Source organism: Myiozetetes cayanensis, unplaced genomic scaffold (genome assembly GCF_022539395.1).
Source record: "Myiozetetes cayanensis isolate MyiCay16 unplaced genomic scaffold, myiCay2020 scf3, whole genome shotgun sequence".
NCBI classification, from domain to species: Eukaryota; Metazoa; Chordata; class Aves; order Passeriformes; family Tyrannidae; genus Myiozetetes; species Myiozetetes cayanensis.
This window is the reverse complement of record NW_026087521.1, coordinates 287,415-310,722: the sequence shown is the minus strand read 5'-3', so window position 1 is coordinate 310,722 and position 23,308 is coordinate 287,415. Positions and strand designations below refer to the sequence as shown.

The 23,308-nt window shown below is 58.4% G+C and overlaps 2 protein-coding genes across 5 annotated transcripts; both read right to left on the bottom strand.

Moving 5' to 3' along the window:
- Positions 1-1,421: 1,421 nt before the first annotated feature.
- LOC126644869 (uncharacterized) lies at positions 1,422-8,557 on the bottom strand. Of its 4 annotated transcripts, none has more exons than XM_050324680.1 (20): positions 8,447-8,557; positions 7,703-7,831; positions 7,489-7,589; positions 7,289-7,397; positions 7,091-7,207; positions 6,891-6,958; positions 6,710-6,814; positions 6,378-6,563; positions 6,195-6,297; positions 5,889-6,030; positions 5,005-5,188; positions 4,730-4,829; positions 4,511-4,629; positions 3,995-4,032; positions 3,775-3,887; positions 3,474-3,622; positions 3,200-3,294; positions 2,885-2,963; positions 2,297-2,405; positions 1,422-1,805 (listed from the first exon to the last, which is right to left on the bottom strand). In XM_050324680.1, the coding sequence occupies exons 1-20, from the start codon at positions 8,514-8,516 to the stop codon at positions 1,732-1,734; spliced, it is 2,190 nt and encodes a 729-aa protein (XP_050180637.1). In that variant the 5' UTR covers positions 8,517-8,557; the 3' UTR covers positions 1,422-1,731. The 4 variants fall into 4 exon arrangements, with proteins under 4 accessions (XP_050180637.1, XP_050180638.1, XP_050180636.1 ...); XM_050324681.1 differs by having other exon boundaries at positions 6,402-6,563; XM_050324679.1 differs by having other exon boundaries at positions 7,091-7,397.
- A 2,795-nt stretch (positions 8,558-11,352) lies between these two features.
- On the bottom strand, positions 11,353-23,216 carry TMEM209 (transmembrane protein 209). The gene is made up of 15 exons (XM_050324683.1): positions 23,166-23,216; positions 21,304-21,445; positions 20,943-21,001; positions 19,173-19,376; positions 18,230-18,462; positions 17,951-18,149; positions 17,190-17,365; positions 16,894-16,965; positions 16,327-16,423; positions 15,086-15,211; positions 14,317-14,414; positions 13,552-13,666; positions 13,366-13,463; positions 12,324-12,397; positions 11,353-12,057 (listed from the first exon to the last, which is right to left on the bottom strand). The coding sequence occupies exons 2-15, from the start codon at positions 21,438-21,440 to the stop codon at positions 12,003-12,005; spliced, it is 1,743 nt and encodes a 580-aa protein (XP_050180640.1). The 5' UTR covers positions 21,441-21,445; positions 23,166-23,216; the 3' UTR covers positions 11,353-12,002.
- Between the last annotated feature and the right edge of the window lie 92 nt (positions 23,217-23,308).

The window sequence follows — 23,308 nt, the reverse complement described above, 5'->3', positions numbered from 1 at the left end:
CAACAGCCAGCACAGGCTCAGGTCCTGCTTATTCCCACCTGATTTCCTTCCAGGACAGGGACACCCACCTGGCTGCTCCAGGAAAGCCAGCAGATGCTGTCTTTGGTAGTGTCTCCCAGGATCCTTCTGGAAAAGCTGTCTGGGATACCGCTGGATAAACACACCGTGTTGGGGGTCAGCAGCTGGCTCACAGGAGCAAAGAATTCCAGGGAGTGGGGTGACACTGGGGGGGCTCCACAGGGCTCTCCAACATCTTCCAGGGACACAGGCTCCAAGGAATACCAAGTTTTTTGGACTGGGAAGAGCTGTTGGCTCCCTGAGGGCAGGGAAGGGCCTGGAAGGGCCACACAAGGAATGTCTGAGGGCACTTGGATTGTCCAGCCTGGAAAAGGGGAGACTCACCGGGGTCTCCAACATCCTTGTGGGACCCTCCACCCACAGCCTGGAGCTGCTCCCACCAGGAAAGCCATGGAATAAACCCCCAGGGATCTGATAAATCAGGTAAAGGCATCGCCCACTGCTGGATTTCCAGGGATCTCTCCTGTTCCAGGCCCCAGGGGTGGCTGGAGCATGAGGGGCACGAGAGCTCGGGGGCTGCTCCTCCTGAAAAAGGGGCTCATTTTGAGCTCCCATGGCAGGGTTTGCTGGGATTCCTGCTGGGATTCCTACTGGGCTTCTGCAGGGAAGGAGAAAAGCTTGGATCGCAGTTCCCTAAGGGAAAGGATTCAGGCCCTGCAGCACCAATGGAGAGGAGATCAGAGCAGCCTCTCTGGGGTCTGGGATGGGGACAGGACACAGGGAGAGCCCAAGAATTCCCTGTTTACCTCAGTGTGAGGACACTGAGCAGGTTCTCCCACACCTGCCTCCCATCCCTGCCTGTGCAGCTGCTGCAGATCCTCCCCCAGGAACGCTCCCAGCCATCCACACTAATGCCAGCACTGTCCACGCTGCTGCCTGGCTGGGAAAACAGGGCAGCTTCATTAATGCCCCAGGAGCTGCTGCCCTCGGGAATCCCAGGGGGATCCCGGGCTCTCGGGATCTTCCTGAGTGCAGCATCCCAATGGCAGGCAGGGAGCAGCACCGCCATTCCCGGGGTGTATCCGAATGGATCAGGACAGGGAAGGGGCACAGAAGGCTCCTCCCCCGTGTCCGTGGGGCTGGCAGGGGTTGGGGTTAAAGCCCCGGTCCTAAATCAGTCCAAGGCTTTGTCCCATCGTCACCTCATCCCGCCCCGCCCTGTCCCGGAGATGCTCCCGGACCGTCACTGGCCCAGCTCGTGCCACCGAGGCCACCGAGGCCCCCGCAAGGAGAACCCACCTGGTGCTGGTTTGTACAAAACTGCTTTAATGACCAACCGGCTCAGAAAACCCCCGGGTGCCTCCAGAGAGCCCCCCGTGACCCCAAAACCCCAACTCCCGCCATGGGATCACCCCGGGGCCCCTTCCCCGGCACCTTCTCCCAGTGCAACGCTCCCCAGGGGAGGGGTCTGTCCCGGGATCCCCTTCCAGCCCCTCCTCCGAGGACAAACATTCCCTTCAGGCACCCGGGGGGTCCCCCCGTGCCAACCCCTCCGTGCCGCGCTCCGGCCTCGGGGCTCCCCCTTCCTTCCAGGAGCGATCCCAGCCCCGCGGGAGGGGCCAGGGAGCAGCAGCAGCTCCAGGAGTGGTCCTGCCCGCCCGGAGCCAGCCGGAGAACTCCGGGAATCCGGGCAGGGGCGGGAGAGGCCAGAGCTCAGCAGCCACGGGGCGAGGGGGCGAAGAAATACACGGCCAGGAGGATGAAGTAAACCATCACCAGCACCGTGCCTGGGGGGACACAGCGGGGAGGGGGAGTTAAAGTCTGGAGGGCAGGTAAAGTCTGGCCTGGAGGAGCCCCCTGTGGAGGAATTTCGGGGGCCTCTGCAAAATCCCAGTTAAAAGGGGGGTTTAAGCCTTTTTAAAGGGTAAAAAGGGATTCCCCCCCGGAGCAGCTCTAAGATGGCCAAACCAGACCCCAGAGAGCAGGTTGGAGGGAGTTGTTCCATGGAGCAAGGAGAGAGGTGGATTTAAGGCGTTCTGGGGTGCTCTGGATGAGCCCCCCTGTAGAGGAATTTCAGGGGCCTCTGCAAAGTCTCAGTTAAAAGGGGTTTAAAACCCTTTTTAAGGGTTAAATGGCAGTGATTTCCCTTGGAGCAGCTCCAGCACCTCCGAGGCAGCCAAGCAGGACCCCCACACTGCTCAGGTCACCCCACCGCGCGCAGAAGCCCCCAGGGTGAGTCCAACCCCCCCCCCCCCAAACGTGCCACGTGCCAGGTCACCTTGGAAGTAGTCACATTTGCCGTCCATGAAGGTGTAGTTCATGAGCACCACGCTGAACATGCTGGCGTACACGTGCAGGTCGCTGAACACCAGCGTGAAGTTGGTGGGCTGGGGGAGGCGGGACCGGGCTGAGCAGCGTGTCCCCAGCCCCACACAGGGGGGGTTGTGTGTCACCCCCAGGGTGAGCAGCGTGTCCCCAGCCCATCAGGGGGGTTGTGTGTCACCCCCGGGGTGAGCAGCGTGTCCCCAGCCCCACACAGGGGGGGGTTGTGTGTCACCCCCAGGGTGAGCAGAGTGTCCCCAGCCCATCAGGGGGGTTGTGTGTCACCCCCGGGCTGAGCAGCGTGTCCCCAGCCCATCAGGGGGGTGTGTGTCACCCCCGGGGTGAGCAGCGTGTCCCCAGCCCATCAGGGGGGGTTTGTGTGTCACCCCCTGGGCCACCCGTCTGCCCCCGCCCAGGCGGGACACGCCCAACCCCGCCGTGAGCAGAGGGGACACAGCGGGGTGGGGGCGTCCCCTCCCCGTGTCCCTGCGTGTCCCCAGCCCTGCGGGGGGGAGGGGGGGTGTCACCCGGGGCTTCCACTCACGTAGAAGATGGTGAAGAGCACGAGGATGGGGATCTGCAGCATGCAGACCTGCACGGCGATGCAGTTCCCGATCTCGATGCTGCGGAGGAACCAGGACTCGGGAGCTGCCCCGGGAGGGAGCAAAACCCCCCTCGGGGAGCCAACCAGGCAGCCCATCCTGCTCTGATCCCGCTTTTTGGGCGGCTTCGAGTCCCCTCAGGGGCGAGTTGGCAGGATCTGCCCCCCCAGGGATTGGGCAGCCCACCCAAGGCAGCAGGACAGGACTGGGACAGGCCACGGGCACCACCCCAAAACTCCTCCTTGGAGCCAGCTCACCTCAGGCTCAGGTTGTTCTGGAGGGCAAACTGGATGCCATTGACAATCTCTGGCAGCTCAGGCACCATGGCCAGCACGGTGACACCGATGAAGTACTGCAGGGGAGAGGGGACATCAGCCCGGCCCAGCCACAGCCAGGAGCTCCTCGGGGGGAGGAGCAGCTCAGCACCTTTTCCCTGCAGCTTCTGGGGCTCAAACTGCACCCCTGGGTGGGGTGTCCCGGTCCCCAGGGCCACCCAGCCCTGCCCCCCCAGCGTCCCCACGGCTGTCTCACCTGGGAGATGGTGGAGTTGGTGAGGATGGGGCTGATGTGCTCCGTGGCCAGGTCGGCACAGGCCGACATGCAGAGGGTGGAGAGCAGCAGGATGACCAGGGCCCGCCAGCGGGACCAGTGCACCACGGCACTGTGGTGGTGGCCTGGCACTGGAGGGACAGGGACACACTGGGACCAGTGACACTGGGACCAGAGACACACTGGGACCAGTGACACAGTGGCGCTGTGGTGGTGTCCTGGCCCTGGGAGGGACAGCAGCACGGTGGGACACCCCAGGGTGCCAGGAATTGGGGACACTCACTGTGGCAGCCGCTGATGTGGATGTCGTAGATGTGGGAGTGGGTTTTGAGGGTGAAGCAGAGCCCCACGAGGTAGCCAGCAGGGAGCAGCAGGGACACCGTGTACACCAGGGGTCTGTGGGACACAGGGGACACATCAGGGCCACCAGGGCCACCTGGAGACCCCTGGGATGGGGGCAGAGCGGGGAGTGGCAGGGATGGAGGAGGGGGCAGGACACGCACTGGACGTGGCTGTAGTAGAGGGTGCCGTTGTTGTCCATCTGCAGAGAGAGCACCGGTCAGGGGGGACACAGGGACAAGGGACAGCCCTGCTGCCACCACCACAGCACCACAGCTGGGCGATCAGAGCATCCCCAGCCCCAAAATCCCCATTAGAAAACCCCAGAGTGGGAAGGGACCCACAAGGGTCATCAAGTCCAGCTCGTAAGTGAATGGCCATACAGGGACTGAGCCCACAACCCTGGCACTGCAGCACCAGGCTCTGACCAACTGGGTTAACCCCAAATCTGGGGTTAATCCCAAACCCAAACTGGAAGGGACCCACAAGGACCATCAAGTCCATCTCATAACTGAACAGCCCATGTGGGGACTGAACCCACCGCTTGGCATTTTAGCACCAGGCTCTGACCAGCCGAGTTAATCCCAATTCCATGGTTAATCCCAGTTCCATGGTTAATCCCAGTTCCATGGTTAATCCCAAACCCGTGGGCCACCGCTGGGGTGCCCCAGCCCCCTCACCAGGTCGAAGTGGCAGCTGTGGCACAGGTAGTGGCCCAGCGGGTTCTGGGTGACGTTGTGGCACTCTCCGCACACCAGCTTCCCATACACCTTGGAGAACAGCGTGGGGGCAAAGACTCCTGCGGGGGGACAAAGGCACGCGCGGGGTGGGCGCCCAAACCCCGGGGGGACCCCCCCAGCTTCCCCCTCGGAGCCGGGGCCGCGCCGGTCCCCACTCACCTCCCACCGAGAGGAAGAGCAGCGCGGAGCTGACGCCGGCAGAGCGGCTGTTGAAGCGCTGCTCCTGGTGCCGGATGCCCCCGATCACCATGCACAGACCCTGCGGCACAGCCCCCAAACCCCTCAGCGCACGGACAGCCCGGCCGAGGGGGACCCGCCCCAAAAGAGGGGGAAGGGACCCACCAAAACTCGGGACCCAGGAAGAAAGCTGGAAGGTCCCCACCGGGATCAGCGCCCGGGTCCTGCCATCCCCCCCGCCCGAGCCCCCCGCTCACCGGGATGAAGAGCACGCAGCCCACCAGGGTCCCGGTCAGCGCCGCCTTCACCACCTCGGCGTAGCAGGCGCTGCCCTCGCGGGAGCCCTTGAGGAGGGCGCTGATGTAGAAGGTGAGTTCGGTGACGGAGCCGAAGGTGGCGTTCACCACCGCGCCCACCGCGAACGTGCTCTGCGCGGAGATGCTGCGGGACAGCGGCGGCTCAGGGGAACAGCGGGGACAGCGATGGGTCAGGGGCACGGCGGGCACAGAGGGGACAGCGGGCACGGCGGGCACAGCGGCAGGTCAGGGGCACAGAGGGCACGGCGGGGACAGCGGGCACGGCGGGGAAGGGACTGTCCCCTCTGGTGGCACCTGGGGAGGCGTCGCCTCGAGTGCTGTGCCCAGTTCGGGGCCAGTCCCGACAGGAGGGACACGGAGGGGCTGGAGCGTGTGCAGGGAAGGGAAGGGAGCTGGGAAGGGGCTGGAGAACTCCTGAGGGAGCTGGGGGGGCTCAGCCTGGAGAAAAGGAGGCTCAGGGGGGACCTTCTGGCTCTGCAAGTCCCTGACAGCAGTGGGGGGTCAGGCTCTGCTCCCAGGGAACCTTGGTTTGGAGCCCTCACCTCTGAGAAGGGCCAAATTCCCCAGAACCTTTAAAAACATGGATTTTGCTGCTGGGCACACCAAGCTTTAAGTTGTCAAGAGGGGAAAACCAGGTGGGGATTGAAGACACAAACAGGACACTGTGCGAAGATCCCAGCAAAGGACACACAAAGCCCAGAGGGAGCCAACCACGTTGGAATAAGCCTCAGAACAGCTGGAAAACGTGGGCACATCCCACGGGATGTGCAGGTCCCAGAGAACTGAGCGTTCCCAGGCAGTGTCCCCGGGCTGCCCCAGCTCACCTGGCGATGGCCATGCCGATGTAGTAGGACAGGGGCATGATGGAGAGCAGGGCCAGGGAGAACTTGAGGGTGGAGCTGCTCAGGTGGTTGTGGCTGTCCAGGTACCCCAACAGCAGCGTCACCAGCACCAGCGGCAGCAGGTCTGGGGGCTGGTCAAGGACACTACAGAGCAGGTGGGATTTGGGGTCACCCCCTCCCCTTCCCCTCCATCTCACCCCATCCCCAGCAGGTCCGGGGGCTGCTCAGGGAGACACCCAGGGCGGGGTGGGATCGGGGTCCCGTCCCAGCGCCCCCGGCGATGGATACTGATGGCGAAGACGTTGAGGCCGTGCACGGAGTACTTGTAGTAGTAGGGGTTGGCGGCGCGGTGGCAGCACAGGAGCACCTCCCCCTCCAGCGGCACCTCCGTCTGCGGGGACACGGCTGGGTGACCCCCCTGCTGCCACCCCAGCCCCCCAAACCGCCCCCCACCCCCTGCGGGAGCCTCACCATCCTGACCCTGCGGACACGCACGCGCTCGGGGGGCAGCAGCAGGACGCGGGTGGCACTGCGGGCGCTCAGCTTGGCCACCGGGATGGTGACGATGAGGAGCCAGGCGGTGACACACACCAGCCCGTGGCACAGGGCCAGCAGCGGGTACCCCAGGCACAGCCAGGCCGCACAGCCCACCCGGCGCTGCAACGGGAGGCACCGTCAGGGTCGGCCCCCAAACACCCACCCCGGGGAGAGGAGGGGCCCGGGGGGGCTCTCCCCACCCTGGGGGGCTCTGGGGGTGCAGTGCCTGGTGTGGGGGGTGTCACCCTGCCCGGTGTGGAGCTCACCCAGTATCCCGTGCCCTCCCAGCACCGCGGGCTCCAGCGGGCTGGGGTGCGACCCCCCAGCAGGGCCGAGCTCTCCCCCGCTCCGGCCTCCTGGGATTTGGGCACCTGGGGGACACGGGGGGGGTCAGAGCGTGGCACAGCACACCCCACCCACCCCCTGGGATTCGGGATGCACCTTTACCTCCACCTTCTGGATCACTTTGCCGAAGGGCCACAGGAAATACCCGGCCAGGTCCCAGCACAGCCGCCCTGGGGGACACCGGGGACACTCTCGTGTCCCCTCCAGCTCCGGGGAGAAGGGACGCAGGAGATCCCCACGCTGTCGGGAGCCCAGCCGGGACACCCCCGGCTCCCCCAGCCCCTCCCAGCGCTGGGACTCACCGTGAGGAGCCCCCACCACGGTGAGGAACATCCCGGCGGCCACCAGCCCGTGCAGCAGCGAGAGCCACCAGCCGAAGAGCAGCAGGTACAGGACGTTCCCGCACGTCACCGTGGACCCTGCGGGGATGGAGGGGGCACAGCTGGGACCCCCTGGCACCCGCAGCCCCCCCAGAGCCGCAGGGCTGTCCCCGGTCCCACCTGCAGGGCCCCGGAGCACGGTGAGGTCAGAGTAGAGCTCCTTGACGATGTCTGAGCGCTCCTCCCAGGGCCGCGCCGTCACGTGGCTCTTCCACTTCTTGAAGCCGAACTGCGGACACCGGGGGGGTTATTTGGGGTGGGTGGAGAAAAAGCCAGCCCGTCACACCCCCCGGAGCTCCCCCGGCCCCACGGGCACCCACCTTGTAGTTGTTGGAGAGCTTGTTGGCCTCCACGGCGTTCTCGGCCGTCAGGGTGGTCCTGGCGCAGCTCTCGCACTCCTCCAGGTGCGGGGGGGGCGCGGCTGGGGGGGCACACGGCGGTCACGGGGGACAGGACCCCCAGGGGCACACGGCGGTCACGGTGGGGAGACGGGACCCCCAGCACCCCTGCCCGGCCCCCCCCACGCCCACCTACCCGCGGGGCCGCGGGGCCGGTGCTGGTGACAGCCCGGCTCGCCCAGGTCGTTGTTGATGGTGGAGCAGTGCCGGTCGCACAGGGAGCCCCGGCGGGAATCCCCCCGGGAATCCGCGGCCTTGGGAATGTCTGTGGGAGCGCCTGGAGTCACATCCAGTCCCGCTCCTGCCCCGGACAAGCAGGTGCTGCTGTGGGGGGTGACAGCCCGGTCCCCGAACCCCACGGGGGACGGGGACACGGAGTTCCCAGGGTGGGAGCCAAGGGATGCTGCGGGGGGGACCCCACCCGTGCCTGGGAAAGGGGAAGGGGGGTAAATCCCACGCGGTACCTGGCGCGAGGGTTGGGAGGGGGGATCCCACAGTGCCCGGAGCGAAGCCCGGGAGGGGAGACCCCACAGGTACCTAGGAAATGGGGGAGAAATCCCACTCGGTGCCCGGAGAAAGGGTTGGGAAGAGGGACCCGGCAGTACCCAGGACAGGGGGGAACCTCCTCTGGTGCCCGGAGTGAGGCTGGGGAGGGGGGACCCTCCCAGGTCCCCGAGCCCCGCTGGTGCCCGGAGTGATGTTCGGGAGGGGGGACCCCACAGGTGCCCGGGAAATGGGGGGGGAAATCCCACTCGGTGCCCGCTGTGGTGCTCGGGGAGGGGGGGAAGGGGGGACCCTCCAGTGGCCAGGAAGGAGTACCCTCCGGAGCCCCCCGCGGTGCCGGGAAGGGGGGGCGCTCCCCGGAGCCCCCCGCGCTCACCGGGCGGGTCCTGCCCGCAGCAGCGGCGGCAGCAGCGGCGGCGCCGGGCGGGCTCGGCCTCGCTGGCCATGGCGGTCCCGGGGGGCGATCCCGGAGCCCCCCCGGCCGCCGGAATTTAACGGGCGGGGCCGGACATGCGCGACCCCGGCACGGGCCGCCCCCGCACACCGGCAGGGCCGCGCCGGGCAGGGCCGCCCCCGCACCGGGGGATGCGCCGGGGAACGGCGGGAGCCGGGATGGAGGGGCGGGGATGGGGGGCACGGCGATAGGATGCGCAGGGATTGGGGTGCACAGGGATTTGAGGTACGCAGGGGGATCGATGCTCAGGGATTGGGGTGGGCTGTGTATCAGGGTGCGCAGGGACTGGGGTGCGCAGGGATTGGGGTGCGCAGGGATTGGGGTGCGCAGGGATTGGGGTGCACAGGGATTGGGGTACACAGGGATAGGGATGCACAGGGATTGGGGTGCACGGGGATAGGGGTGCCCAGGGATAGGGGTGCCCAGGGATTGGGGTGCGCAGGGATTGGGGTGCGCTGTGTATCAGGGTGCGCAGGGATAGGGATGCACAGAGATTGGGGTGCACAGGGATTGGGGTATGCAGGGACAGGGATGCTCAGGGATTGGGGTACACAGGGATTGGGGTGCACAGGGATAGGGATATGCAGGGATTGGGATGAACAGAGATTGGGGTATGCAGGAATTGGGTACACAGGGATTGGGGTGTACAGGGATTGGGATGCTCAGGTATTGGGGTGTACAGGGATTGGGGTACACAGGAGTGGGGGTGCCCAGGGATTAGGATGCGCGGGATTTGAGGTGTGTGGGAATAGGGGATGTGCTTTATCGGGGTGCCCAGGGATTGGGATGCCCAGGGATTGGGGTGCTCAGGGATTGGGGTGCCCAGGGATAGGGATGCTCAGGGATTGGGGTGCACAGGGATTGGGGTGCACAGGGATTGGGATGCGCAGGGATTTGGGGTGTGCGGGAATAGGGGATGTGGTTTATCGGGGTGCCCAGGGATTGGGGATGCACAGGGATTTGGGGTGCGCGGGAATAGGGGATGTGGTTTATGGGGGTGCACAGGAACTAGGGTGTGGGGTGCACGGGATTGGGGATGGCCAGGAGTTGGGGTGTGTGGGGTATGGGGGGACACAGGGATTGGGGGGCACGGGCGGGGCTGGCAGGAACTGGGGTGTGTGATAGATCGGGGTGCACGGGAACGAGGGGGTGTTGGGGTACACAGGGAGGGGGGGCTCGGGAACAGGGTGGGTGTTGGGGTACACAGGGAGGGGGTTTATGGGGAGCAGGGCTGTGGTGCAGCAGTGTGAGATGGGCTCGGGTGCATGGGGAGTTGGGGTGCACAGGGTGTCAGGGTGTAAGAGGGACCAGGGGCACAGGGACTGGGGTGTGTGATGGACTGGGGTGCACAGAGTATTGGGGTGCACAGGGATGGGTGTGCCATCTATTGGGGTGCACAGGGACTGGGGGGGGGGGGTGGGGTATTGGGGTGCACAGTGTACTGGGGTGCACAGGGATGGGTGTGCCATCTATTGGGGTGCACAGGGACTGGGGGTGTGGGGTATTGGGCTGCACAGTCTGGGGTGTGTGTGTTATTGGGGTGCACAGGGATGGGTGTGAGGTATTGGGGTGCACGGGGAGCAGGGTGTGCCATGCATTGGGGTGCACAAGGAGCAGAGTGCAGTGTATTGGGCGCACAGAGATTGGGGCACACAATTTATTGGGGTGCACAGGGACTGGGTTGGATGGGGACCAGGGAGCAGGGTGTATTGGGGTGCACAGGGACTGGGGTGTGCCATGTCTGCAGGTGCCCAGTGCATGGGGTGCCCAGGGTATGGGGTGCCCAGTCTCTTGGGGTGCCCAGTCTCTTGGGGTGCCCGGTGTATTGGGGTGCACAGTCTATTGGGGTGCACAGTCTATTGGCGTGCACAGTGCATGGGGTGCCCAGTGTATTGGGGTGTACTGGGTATGGGGTGCACTGGGTATGGGGTGCAGTGTATTGGGGTGCCTGGTGTATGGGATTGCACAGGGTAGGGGGTGCCCAGTCTATTGGGGTGCCCAGTGTATGGGGTGTAGTGTATTGGGGTGCCCGGTGTATTAGGGTGCACAGGGTATGGGGTGCAGTGTAGTGGGGTGCCCAGTCTCTTGGGGTGCCTGGTGTATTGGGGTGCCCATGGATCTGGGCTCCTGGGAAGGGGCTGCCCAGGGGGCTGGGGGTGCCAGAGACCCCAGAGCTGTGCAGGGTGGGGTGTCTGCAGAGCCCTGAGCCCGAGGGAGCCCCAAGGGACGGGATCTCTGTGAGAAAACCCCTTTTTTGGGGGGAAAGCAGGGGATTGTCAGGGTTTCTGCACTTCAGGTCTTCAAACACGAGAAAAATGCAGCTCCAGGGGGCTTTTGGGGTAAAACCAACAAAACCTGCTCCTGGCACATCCCCCCTTGGCCTGGGGTGGATTTGGTGCTGCTGAACCCAAGAAAAAAAATCTCAAAAAGTGTTTGATGAAATGAACTATTTAATTCAGGAACCAAATGAGCCACTTTGGTCCCATTCCTTGGAAAAACCCGGGGCCCCCCAGAGAGGGAGAGTCACCAAAACCCGTCAGTTCACACCAAAAAACCAGCCCAGAGTTCCACAAATCCCTCTTTTCCCACCCCCACAAAAAACACCGTGCAGTGATCCCGTGTTCCTGTGGTCCCAAATTCACCCCAAGTGCTCCTTTGCCAGAATTTACACTAGTGGAAACAACTGAAGTGGAGATTTGGCAGAAATCCACCGAGCCATTCCTGGAAACAAATCCAAGTGGTTTCCCCCCCACCCCCAAAAAAAGTCTGGTTTCCCACCAAGGTGCTGAAGCCACATCCCAGTCCCTAAAACTTCCCCCCTCCCCCCCCAAAAAAAAAAGAGGTGATGAGTGAAAAAAAGGGGAGCAGGAGAATCAAACCCCAAGGTGAAGTGTGGGGGCCCCACAGGGAGGCCAAAGCTGCTGTTTGGGACTAAACAATTCACTGAAACAAAATGACAATAAAACTGTCAAATGTGAGTAAAAAGTGTGATTTGCTGAGTCAATCTTGGTTCCTGCTCCACTGACAGCAGCCCCTGTGGGGTCAGAGACACCATCACACCAACAATCAGGATCAGAGCTCGGGGGGTTTTGGCATCAAAGGAAGCAAAGCCAGGTCTGAACACCCTGACCGGGATTTCCTCATGCCCAGAGGGGGTTTCCTGGATCCTGGAGCTCCCTGGGCCCTCCCCTGGGTTGGATCATCCCTGGGTGTGCCCGGGACCCACGGGAGGCTGCTCTGGCTGAGCCCTCCCAGGTTTAGGCTGGCTCAGTTAAGCTCAGTTTAAAGGGGCCCCTCAGGTGAGGAGCAGGAAGGAGAGCCCTGCCTGGAGCTCATTCCCGGAGCACTCGCAGGGAAACGTTTCATGGGGTGCCTGGGCAGGGGATGGATCCCTGCAGGAACCACAGACCCTCTGGGAGCAAAGCTGAGCTCGAGTGAGCCGGGTTTAATCAGCAGGGAGATGGTCCCAGCAGGGCCCTCAGTCCCCGAAGATCCACAGGATGTTCACGCCAGACAGGCCCAGATTGACCCGCCTGGAAAACACAAAGGGAGGGAATGAGACCTGAGGGGAGAGCTGCTGGGTTATCCCCCCAGAAAGGGGCTTGAAACCCCATTGATAAGTGATTTAACCCCACCAATAACGTGATTTAATCCCATTAATAAAGTTATTTAATCCCATTAATAAGTGATTTAACCCCATTAATAAGTGACTGAACCCCCATTAATAACCCCATTCCTGATCCCCCCAGTGCCATTTCCCATTTTTTCCCACCCCATCCCCCCTTTTCCCAGCACCTACCCCAGCATCCCGGATTCCTTGCTCTTGATGATGTAGAGGAACATGAGCAGGGTGTGGAACATGTTGTTCCTGCCCTGGATCCGCAGGAGGAGGGAATGGAAAACCGGGAATTACAACAGGGACTTTGGCCAGCCTGGAGCTTCCCCCCGGGAATTCTCATGGACCAGGTTTGGGGGCCTCAAGGGGTGACAACGAATCAGGGATTGGGGTGTTTGGGTTAAAAAAATTCTAAATTATGTTTAAATTTCAATTTAATGTACAATAAATTGGCAGAAAACCAACTGCACATCAGGGACTGGGGCGTTTGGTGTTTAAAAAAATGGGAATTTTACAGTAAGTTGGCTGAAAAACCAACAAATCAGGGACTGGGGGAGTGGGTTTGAAAAAAATTCTGATTTTATAATAAATTGGTAGAAAAGCAACAAATCGGGGATTGGGGTGTTTGGGTTAAAAAATTCTAAATTGTGTTTAAATTTCGATTTAATTGAGCAGGAGAGGATTCCTGGAAATGGGAGAGGATTGCCAGGAGCAGGAGAGGATTTCTGGGAGCAGGAGAGGACTTTTAGGAGCAGGAGAGGATTCCCGGGAGGAGGAGAGGATTCCTAGGAGCTGGAGAGGATTTTTGGGAGGAGGAGAGGATTCCCAGGAGCAGGAGGGGATCCCCAGGAAGGAGTAGGAGGGGATTCCTGGGAGTGGGAGAGTACTCCCATGAGTGGATTCCCGGGATCAGGAGTGCATTCCTGGGATCAGGAGAGCATTCCCAGGATCAGAGGGCATTCACAGGATCAGGAGGGCATTCCCAGGATCAGGAGCGTATTCCCGGGATCAGGAGGGCATTCCCGGGATCAGGAGCGCATTCCCGGGATCAGGAGCGCATTCCCGGGATCAGGAGGGCATTCCTGGGATCAGGAGCGCATTCCCAGGATCAGGAGGGCATTCCCGGGATCAGGAGGGCATTCCCGGGATCAGGAGCGCATTCCCGGGATCAGGAGGGCATTCCCGGGATCAGGAGGGCATTCCCGGAGCAGGGAATCGGCCGTACCTTGGGCAGGCTGTAGACGTGGCACTCGTAGATGAGCTCGTAGTGGGGGGGGTTGATGCTGCTCTGGTAGATGCAGAACAGGTTCTCGTTGGAGGTGTCTGCCAACGACAGGGGCACGTTTAGGGGCTCTGGGGCGATCCCAGAGGGAAAAGGGCGGCTGTCCCCGTTCCCAGGGCGGGGCAGTACCTGGTTTGTCCGGGCTCTGGATGAAGTGCTGGGAAGTGAAGGTTTTGCCGTCGGGGTACTTGGGGTGGGGCGGGAGCCGGGAGTCCAGGTAGGTGCAGAACACGTGCATGAGGATCTGGGGATGGACCCACAGCTCGCTGGGATGGCCCCAAAAGGCACCCAGGAGTCCAGCACAGCGGGGCCAGGCCGGGCTTGGCACCCTGGCTTAACCCAGGGCTTGGGAACAGCTCTGGGAATAAAGCACCCAGCAGGGCAGGAACCCAAAACCCAGCTCTGCCCACCCCAAACCCTGGCCCCATTCCCAGGGATCCCCTCCATGATCCCAGGCAGCTCCTTTTCCCATTTTCCCCCCGAATCAGGTTGGGATCGAGGCCCTGACTTGGCAGGGGGAGCAGAACCCTGTGCTGAGGGGTCCCTGGATCCCAGGGATCCCCCCGTGTTCCCAGGGAGCCCCTTTTCCCATTTCTTTCCCCCAGAATCAGCTCAGGATCGAGGCCCTGAAGCAGCATCAGTTCCATGGCTGGATGCTGGGGATGAATTCCCAAAGATCCCAGGGCAGGATCCTGGTGGATCCCAGTTCCCCCGACATTCCCAGGGCCCATTTTTCCCACTTTCCCTATTTCAGCTTGGAAGGGACCTCAAAGCTCACCCAGTCAGCTCCTCTGCTGTTCCCACTTCCCCACACTCTCCCAGGCCCCCCTGGCTGCTCCTTCCAAAGCCTATCCCCAAACCCAAGCCCCCATCCCGGTGTGTGTGGGATCTCACCGCCGAGTCCGTGGGCAGGTCCGTGTCCCACTTGCGGCCCTTGAAGTCCCCCCCGGCGTTCCAGCGGAAGGAGCTCATGCAGCCCCCCTGGGACAGCTCTGCAAGCAACAACGGGGCACATTTGGGATCCAGGGATAAAGGGGCTTCCAAATGGTGTGGAAGGTTTAATGCACATTTCTGGTGTCCAAACAGGAGTGACTCAACCCAGGGAATGGCTGGGAGGGGACTTGGGCAGGGAGGGAAAACTACAGGGTGGGGTTTGGTCATGAGGGGGTTTAATCCAGACATTTTAATCCAGGACATTTTAACCCAGCACTTTGCACCCTGAGCATGGAGGAAATCATGGAATGGTTTGGGTTGGAAGGGGCCTCAAAGATCACCCAGTTCCAAGCCCCTGCTGTGGCCACTTCCACTGAGTGGGACACTCCCAATGGCTGGGTGTGGAAGGGTTTGGGATGAGGACACCACGTCCCTCTGAGCCTATAAACCCACCAGGTATTCCTGGTTTGGGGTGGGACCCAGGCTGGAATGGTTTAGGATGAGGACACCACGTCCCTCTGAGCCTTTAAAGCCACCAGGTATTCCTGGTTTGGGGTGGGATCCAGGCTAGAAGGGTTTAGGGTGAGGATACCACATCCCTCTGATCCTTTCCACCAGGTATCCCTGGTTTGGGATGAGGATACCATGTCCTTCTGATCCTTTCCACCAGGTATTCCTGGCTTGGGGTGGGACCCAGGCTGGAATGGTTTGGGGTGAGGACAGTACGTACCTCTGATCCTTTCCACCAGGTATTCCTGGTTTGGGGTGAGATCCAGGTACTGCACCAGGGCGTTCAGGGTTGGGATGAGAGGAGCCTTCACCAGGGCCGCCTGCTTCAGGCTGCTGATGCTGGCCTCTGGAATGCAGGGACACAGGGATCACCAGGGAGCTCCTGGAACATGCTGGGATCACCTGGGATCTGACCCCACCCCCCCCAGCCATTCCAGTGACAACCAAGTCTCCTCTACGTCGGAATTTCAAAGCTGCAGGGAACCCACAGGGAGCAGAAAAAGGGGAGGGACAAAGTGGGAATGAGAGCAGCATCCCAGTTTTCCAGAGATAAAGCTCGGTGAGAAACCCCCCAAAACCTGGGAATTTCGTGGAAATGCACCCCATCAGGTCCAGCTCTGGGCTAAGGAGACACAAATTTGGAGTAAGGGAACCATTTCCTTCAAGCTGTGGTTGGAAAAGCAAACCCCCCCCCCCCGAATTTAAACCCACAGATTTCTTGGAAAGCAGCTGATCTGGAGGAAGAACTGGGAAAAGGACACAGCAGTGGAGACAGAGAGCAAAGGGAGACACTGAGGGTTTACAGCACATTTAGCTCTGAAATGCTTCCTGACATTAACAGGCAATAACTGATGATAATTTGGGTGAATTGATAATATTATAATAGTTATAATTATTTATATGTTCTAATTTCTATATTTCATATATATGTGAAACATATTTCTATATTTCATATATTTAGATATGAAATACAGTTCTATAGTTCATACATTTATATATGAAATGCATTTATACATTTAATATATTTATATATGAATTTATATTATATTTTATATATATTTATATGTTAAACACATCTATAGTATTTATATATAAATATATTTTATATATATTTATATATGAAACATATCTATATGTTTAATATATGTATATATTTAATACATGTATATATTTAATACATTTATATATAAATGTATAATATTGTATAAAAATAATTAAGTAAATTTAGAAGGGGAAAAAAAGAAAAGAAAACCATAAAGAGAGCCATTGCTGCATTTTACACAAGTGTCTGTGTGCCAGCTCAGTATTCCCAAAGAGTCTTAGCAGGAATCTTTCTGGGAGGTGGAACCAAGACCACACCAAGAGAAGAGCAGAAAAGGGACAGAAGTGATTGATTTAATGTATTACAGATTGATGTCATGTATTTCAGTAGCCCCTGTGCAGCACTCCTGGAGTTCCCACCTCCGATGTGCAGCTCGGGACAGCCCATCCTCCTCAGCTGGGTGCTCACCGACTCCATCTCCTCCACCAGCGGCACCAGGATCGTGTCGTTGATCCACTGGGACGAGGACAAGGGACAAACTGCGGGTCACAACGGCCAGCCCTGGGTGTGCACCCCCTGACACCCCCCCGTCACAGCTGAGCACACACCAGGCCAGGGAAGGAGGGGACACTTTAATTCAGTGATCCAGTCCAGAGTTGAAAGGATCCTTTAACACCCCCTGGAAGGGCGGAAAATCCAATGCAAAGGAGTTGGGAGAACAGCTCTGCATTGGTGAAGCTTCTCTGGACAACAAGGGGCATTTGGAATCACGGCCCTCCAACCACAAGGATTAATTTTTGGGGTCACTTGGTGGAGTTCTGGGCCTACTGTTGATGTTCAGGAATAAAGGGAGGTGACCAACACTTGGGGTGGGATCTGACAGCCCATGCCAAGCCTCAGGCACTGCAGCCCTTCCCATCCCAGGCAGAGAATTCCCTACTCCCCTTGTCTCTGAAGCCCAGGCATTCCCTGAAGATGGGACTTACATTCCTGAACTTGGCTGTCCAGGAATCCATGTGATCCAGGAGCTGCCTGTTCATCGTCACCCGCGCCCAGACCTGTGGAAAGGTTTGTTCAGAACACAGGAAAACCTCACACAACACCCACGGCTTTCAGGGTCCATGGCAATTCCTGCCACTCCCAGAGGAAGGAAGCTGGTTGAACACTGGAGGATTTCCCCCCCTCCATTTTTCTGCCCCAGATCCAACCCAAACCTTTGCACAAAACTGTGCTTTTTCAAGGCCTGTTTCTCCCCTGGGAGCACTTTTGCTGCGGGATTTACCTCCTCTGCTGCCTGTTTGGAGCTCAGATCTGCCTCATCCTTGTGTGCTGAGGGCGCCTGGGACCTGCAGGCCAGCTGGTACTGGAACTTCCTCAGGATCTGGGCATGGTCTGCCATGGACCGGCTGTAATTCCAGAAGGTTGGGCTGTTGGAAGGGGAGCTGGAGTCTGAACTCCCTGCAATGATTCAATCAGTGAAGTCACATCATTGCCAGTTAATTCTGGAGCAACAGCACAGGCACAAGTCAGAGTGAAGGAACACACTGCAGTCACTCTGCACAAACACCCGACTCATCCTTATCTGAACTGGCCCTATCCAGGGTGAAAACTGCCTGGGGGTTGTAATTTATACCCTTTTATCGTTATGTGGATTGTCCCTGCCCAGGATAAAAACAGCCTGGGGTAGTTTACATCCTTTTATCCTTGTGTGGATTGTCCCTGCCCAGGATAAAAACTGCCTGGGGTAGTTCACACCCTTTTATCCTTAGGTGGATTGTCCCTATCCAGGATAAAAACTGCCTGGGGTAGTTCACACCCTTTTATCCTTAGGTGGATTGTCCCTGTCCAGGATAAAAACTTCCTAAAAAAGCCATGGAGATGTGTAGAAACCCCGGTGTTCCACTGTTCCTCAGCAGATGAAGCTGCTGAGCAGCTTGCCAAGCTCCCAGAGATTCCCAGAAAGGGTACTCTCCTCACCCAACCCAGAATAAAGCCCACACCTTCCCATTTGCAAGCTGTTCCCACGACAGCCCGGGTATTTACCCAGCTGCACTCTGTGCTGCTTCTCCTCCTCGTTCCTCAGGAAGGTGTCCAGGGACTTGACATCAGTGATGTAGTCGTCCTTGTGGGTGTTGTTGTTGTACAGGATGGGGGAGAAGCGGTAGTGGGACCGGATCCCCCCGCTGTCCAGCACTCCGGTGGAATGGGGGGATCCATTGGGAGAGTGGCTGAAGCTGGAAACCTGGGGGGAGAACAGAAGCACTCCCAGCGGGTCTGGTTCTGCCTCCCCAGGCTCAGCAGGGGGACGGTGCAGGGTCTCACCTTGCCGTAGGTGCTGCCGGGGGAGCAGGTGCCGGAGGCGCCGTGGGCAGGGCCGGGCAGGGCCTGGAGCTGGGGGGCGAAGGCGCTGGCACAGCCCGAGGGGAACTTGGGGCTGGCGCCGGGCGAGCGGGACGGGCTGTAGCTCAGCACGCACTGGCCCTGGCTCGGCGGGGACGGCCCCAGCGACAGCACCCTCTTGGCTGCCGGCTCGCGGGGAGGGGTCACCTGCACGGCTGAGGGGACAGCGGGGTCAGCACGGCACAGGGACAGCTGCTGCTGACACCCTCAGATGTCACAGGGACAGCTGCTGCTGACACCCTCAGCTGTCACAGGGACACCAACACTGCTGACACCCTCAGCTGTCACAGGGACAGCTGCTGCTGACACCCTCAGCTGTTAGAGGGTCACCAACACTGCTGACACCCTCAGCTGTCACAGGGTCACCAACAGCTGCTGACACCCTCAGCACGGCACACTGTGTCACCAACAGCTGCTGCACACCCTCAGCATGGCACAGGGCACCAGCTGCTGCTGACACCCTCAGCTGTTAGAGGGTCACCAACAGCTGCTACTGACACCCTCAGCATGGCACAGGGACAGCTGCTGCTGACAACCCCAGCTGTTAGAGAGGACACTGACAGTCATAACTCCAGCTCAGACTCCCCAAAGCCCCAGTTCAGTTCCCAGCTTGTGTCAGATGAGGTAATCTAAAATCAGGGAATATTTTGAGGGGAGGTAATCTAAAATCAGGGAATATTTTGAGCAGGAAGGGACCCCCAGCACCACCAAGCCCAACTCCTGTCCCTGCACAGACCCCCCCAAATCCCGTTCAGTCCCCAGCTCCAAGGAGGTAAATGCAGATTGACCCCACCCCAGAGCCCTGCCCTAGGGACAGAACCCCCCCAAACCAGCCCCAAACCCCCCAGATGTTGGTCATTCCCACCTGCCCTGCGCAGCCAGCCCAGCACCTGCTGGCTGGGGGTGCCCAGGTTGGGGGTGCCCAGGCTGGGGGTGCCCAGGCTGGGGGTGCCCAGGCTGGGGGTGCCCAGGCTGGGGGTGCCCAGGCCGGCCGGTGCCGCTGAGTACTTGAAGTACCTCCAGAAGTCAAAGAGGGCGTTGAGGCTGAACAGGGAGGCGAGGGCAAACTCTGCAGAAAAAGCACAGGTTTGAGGCAGGATCTCACCAAAACAACAGTCCTGGGACACAAAGGGGCACTGTGGGGGCTCCCCATCCTCGGGGGCACCTCCTCGGGTAGGAACCAGCCAGGGCAGCTCCCCTGCCAGGCTGGCACTCACCGGCACCTTCACACCCTTAACACGGGGTGCTGACAGTTAACTCTGGTATTTACACATTTCACTGACACATTTCAAGATTTCACTGAAACATTTCAAGATTTCACTGAAACATTTCAAGACTTAAATATTTCAAGATTTAATCCAGATATTTTAAGATCTGACTTAGATACTTTAAGATTCAATTTAGGTATTTTAAGATTTAACTTAAATATTTCAGGATTTAACTCAGCTATTTAAGACAGCTATGTTAGGATTTAACTTGGACATTTTAAGATTCAATTTAGGTATTTTAACATTTAATTTAGATACTTTAAGATTTAACTTAGCTATTTTAAGATCTAACTTAGATACTTTAAGATTCAATTTAGGTATTTTAACATTTAACTTAGCTATTTTAAGATTTAACTTAGCTATTTTTAGATTTAATTTAGGTATTTAAACTTAGACTTTTAAGATTCTACTTAGGTACTTTAAAATTTAATTTAAATATTTTAAGATTAAATTTAAATATTTTACACTCAATTAAAATAGTTTAAGCTTTAACTTGGATATTTTAAGATTTAACTTAGGTATTTTAAGATTTAACTTAGTATTTTAATTTTTAACTTGGATACTTTAAGATTCGACTTAGGTATTTTAAGACTTAATTTAAATATTTTAGAAAATTAAAATATTCTAAGATTTAACTTGGATATTTAAAGATTTGATTTAGATATTTTAAGCTTTATCTTAGCTATTTTAAGATGTAATTTTGGTATTTCTGGATTTAATTTATGCATATTCAGATTTAACTTGGGTATTTTAAGGTTTAGCCTAGACATTTTAAGATTCAGCTTAGATATTTTAAGACTCAATTTTAGGTATTTTAAGCTTTATCTTAGCTATTTGAAGCTATAATTCAGGTATTTTGGGATTCAATTTATGTATTTTAAGATTTGACTTAGCTATTTTAAGATGTAACTTAACTATTTTAAGGTTTAGCCTAGGTACTTTAAGATTTAATTTTTAAAACTGGATGGTTATTTCCTCAGGAGATCTCAGGCCTCTGAGATTCCTCCTCCTTCTCATCCTGTTGGATGCATCTCCAAGTCTCCTCCTGGAAAATAAACTGCAGCTGCTGCAAAATGCCCCCCACACCAGTCAAACCTGACCTCCACAGCCTTAATCCACACCTTAAAACACATTTAATGCTCCAGAGAAAGTCCTTCCACGGTGGGAAAAAAGCTGTTCAATCTCCTCCTCTGCCACCAAAAGGGATGAAACCCCAGCGGTGCCGAGGGAGGGCACAGAGCACACCCCGAAGGTTTGGGTTCAATTTAAAACGGGGAAATTAAAAAGAAGTTCCCTTCGAAAGGCCCTGCCGGGGGTGGGAATGAGGGGGGAAGCAAAGGATGCCGATGGGATGGGCAGGAACTCACCGATGTACCACAGCGCGAAGCAGCTCAGGTTGTAGTACGTGCTCAGCAGCTTCCCGGTCCTGCAAGGGAGGAGGAGAGGCGGGAATTCAGCAGGGATTCCAGCGGGAATTCAGCAGGGATTCCAGCGGGAATTCAGCAGGGATTCCAGCGGGAATTCAGCAGGGGTTCCAGCGGGAATTCAGCAGGGGTTCCAGCGGGAATTCAGCAGGGGTTCCAGCGGGAATTCAGCAGGGGTTCCAGCGGGAATTCAGCAGGGATTCCAGCGGGAATTCAGCAGGGGTTCCAGCGGGATTCCAGCGGGAATTCAGCAGGGATTCCAGCGGGAAGGGAGGTGTGGGGCTGGGGGTCCCCAGGAACGCACATTTCCGTGTAGATCAGCCCCGCCATGGAGATGTTGAGCAGCCCCCAGGCCAGCACCACCTTCCTGGCCTCGGCCTGCTTCCTCATCCTCACGGCCAGCTCCAGCAGCGACGTGTCCGGGCTCCTGCTGGGGCTCATCTTGGCTGGGAGACGAGAGCAGACACAAATTACAGCGGCTTTTCTCCCCCCAGGGCAGCTCCCCTTCCCCGGGGACAGGAGAGGAGCAGTTCAGCCTCGCCCTTCAATGTTAACAAGAACAACTTTGAGGAGGAACGGCCTCGCTCAGCTCCGCAGGGTTTTTACAGGCAATTCCCACTCCTTTCAGCAGGTAACAGAGGATTTGCTGGGATAGGAAACCCACTGGTTGTATTTTCTCCTCTGTGCCCAGCAGGACTTTGTGTGAAGGGAACAACCCTGTCACAGGCAGGGAGCCCCCACAGCTCCCCCCAGACCTCGTTTCTCCCCCTCCCCAAACCTCTGCACTTCCCCATCCCCAAAACACTCCTCTCTCCCTCTCCAACCTCATTTCTCCCCTCTCCCCAAACCCCTACATTTACCCCTCCCCAAGCCTCTCTGTCTCCCCCAAGTTCATTCTTCCCTTCCCCAATCTCCACCCTTCCCCAATCCCACATTTCCCTAATCCCCCTCCCCAAACATCAATTCTTCCTTCCCCAAAATCTCCCCTCTCCCCCTCCTCAAGCCTTTCCTTTCCCCCCTCCCAACCTCTCCTTTCCCCCTTCCCAAACCTCCCCCTCCCCAATCTGCCCTTCCCAAACCCCCTTCTCCCCTCCCCAGCTCTCCCCTTTTCCTCTTTCCCAAACCTCATTTTTCCCTCATCCCCAAACCTCTCCCCATCTCAAACTTCTGCACTTCCCCCCCACAAACCTCCCCTCCCTCTCCCCAAACCTCACCCCCCCAAAACCGCCCCTCTCCTTCCCCAAAAACCCCAAACCCCCCTTTCCCTTCAAACCTCTCTTCTTCCTCTCCTCTCCCCAACCCCCATTCCCCTCTCCCATTTCCACCTCATTCCCGCTCCCCTACCCGCTCTCTGCTCTCCCCAATCCTCCCATTCCCATTCCCGTTCCCGTCTCACCGTTCCCAATCTCGTTCCCATTCCCGTCTCACCATTCCCATTCCCGTTCCCATTCCCATTCCCCTCCTCGGTCTCTCCTCTCCCCAGTCCCCCCATTCCCATTCCCGTTCTCGTTCCCATTCCCGTTCCCACTCCCCTCTCACCGTTCCCATTCCCGTTCCCCTCTCACCGTTCCCATTTTCAAATCCCCTCTCACCGTTCCCGTTCCCATTTCCAATCCCATTCCCATCTCACCGTTCCCAATCCCATTCCCATTCCCCTCTCACCGTTCCCATTCCCATTCCCATTCCCCTCTCACCGTTCCCAATCCCATTCCCATTCCCCTCTCACCGTTCCCAATTCCCATTCCCATTCCCATCTCACCGTTCCCAATCCCATTCCCATTCCCCTCTCACCGTTCCCATTCCCAATTCCATTCCCATTCCCCTCTCACCGTTCCCATTCCCAATTCCATTCCCATTCCCCTCTCACCGTTCCCAATTCCATTCCCATTCCCCTCTCACCGTTCCCATTCCCAATTCCATTCCCATTCCCCTCTCACCGTTCCCAATTCCCAATTCCATTCCCATTCCCCTCTCACCGTTCCCATTCCCAATTCCATTCCCATTCCCCTCTCACCGTTCCCATTCCCAATTCCATTCCCATTCCCCTCTCACCGTTCCCATTCCCAATTCCATTCCCATTCCCCTCTCACCGTTCCCATTCCCAATTCCATTCCCATTCCCCTCTCACCGTTCCCATTCCCAATTCCATTCCCATTCCCCTCTCACCGTTCCCGCTCCCCTCACGCGGCCGGGTCCCTCCGTGCCCTGTGCGCCTGCGCGGGCGCTCGCGCCGCGTCACGGGCGGCGCCGCGCGGAAGGGGCGGGGCCGGGGCCGGGCGGGTGGGAAGGAAGCGCTGAGGGAGCCGCCA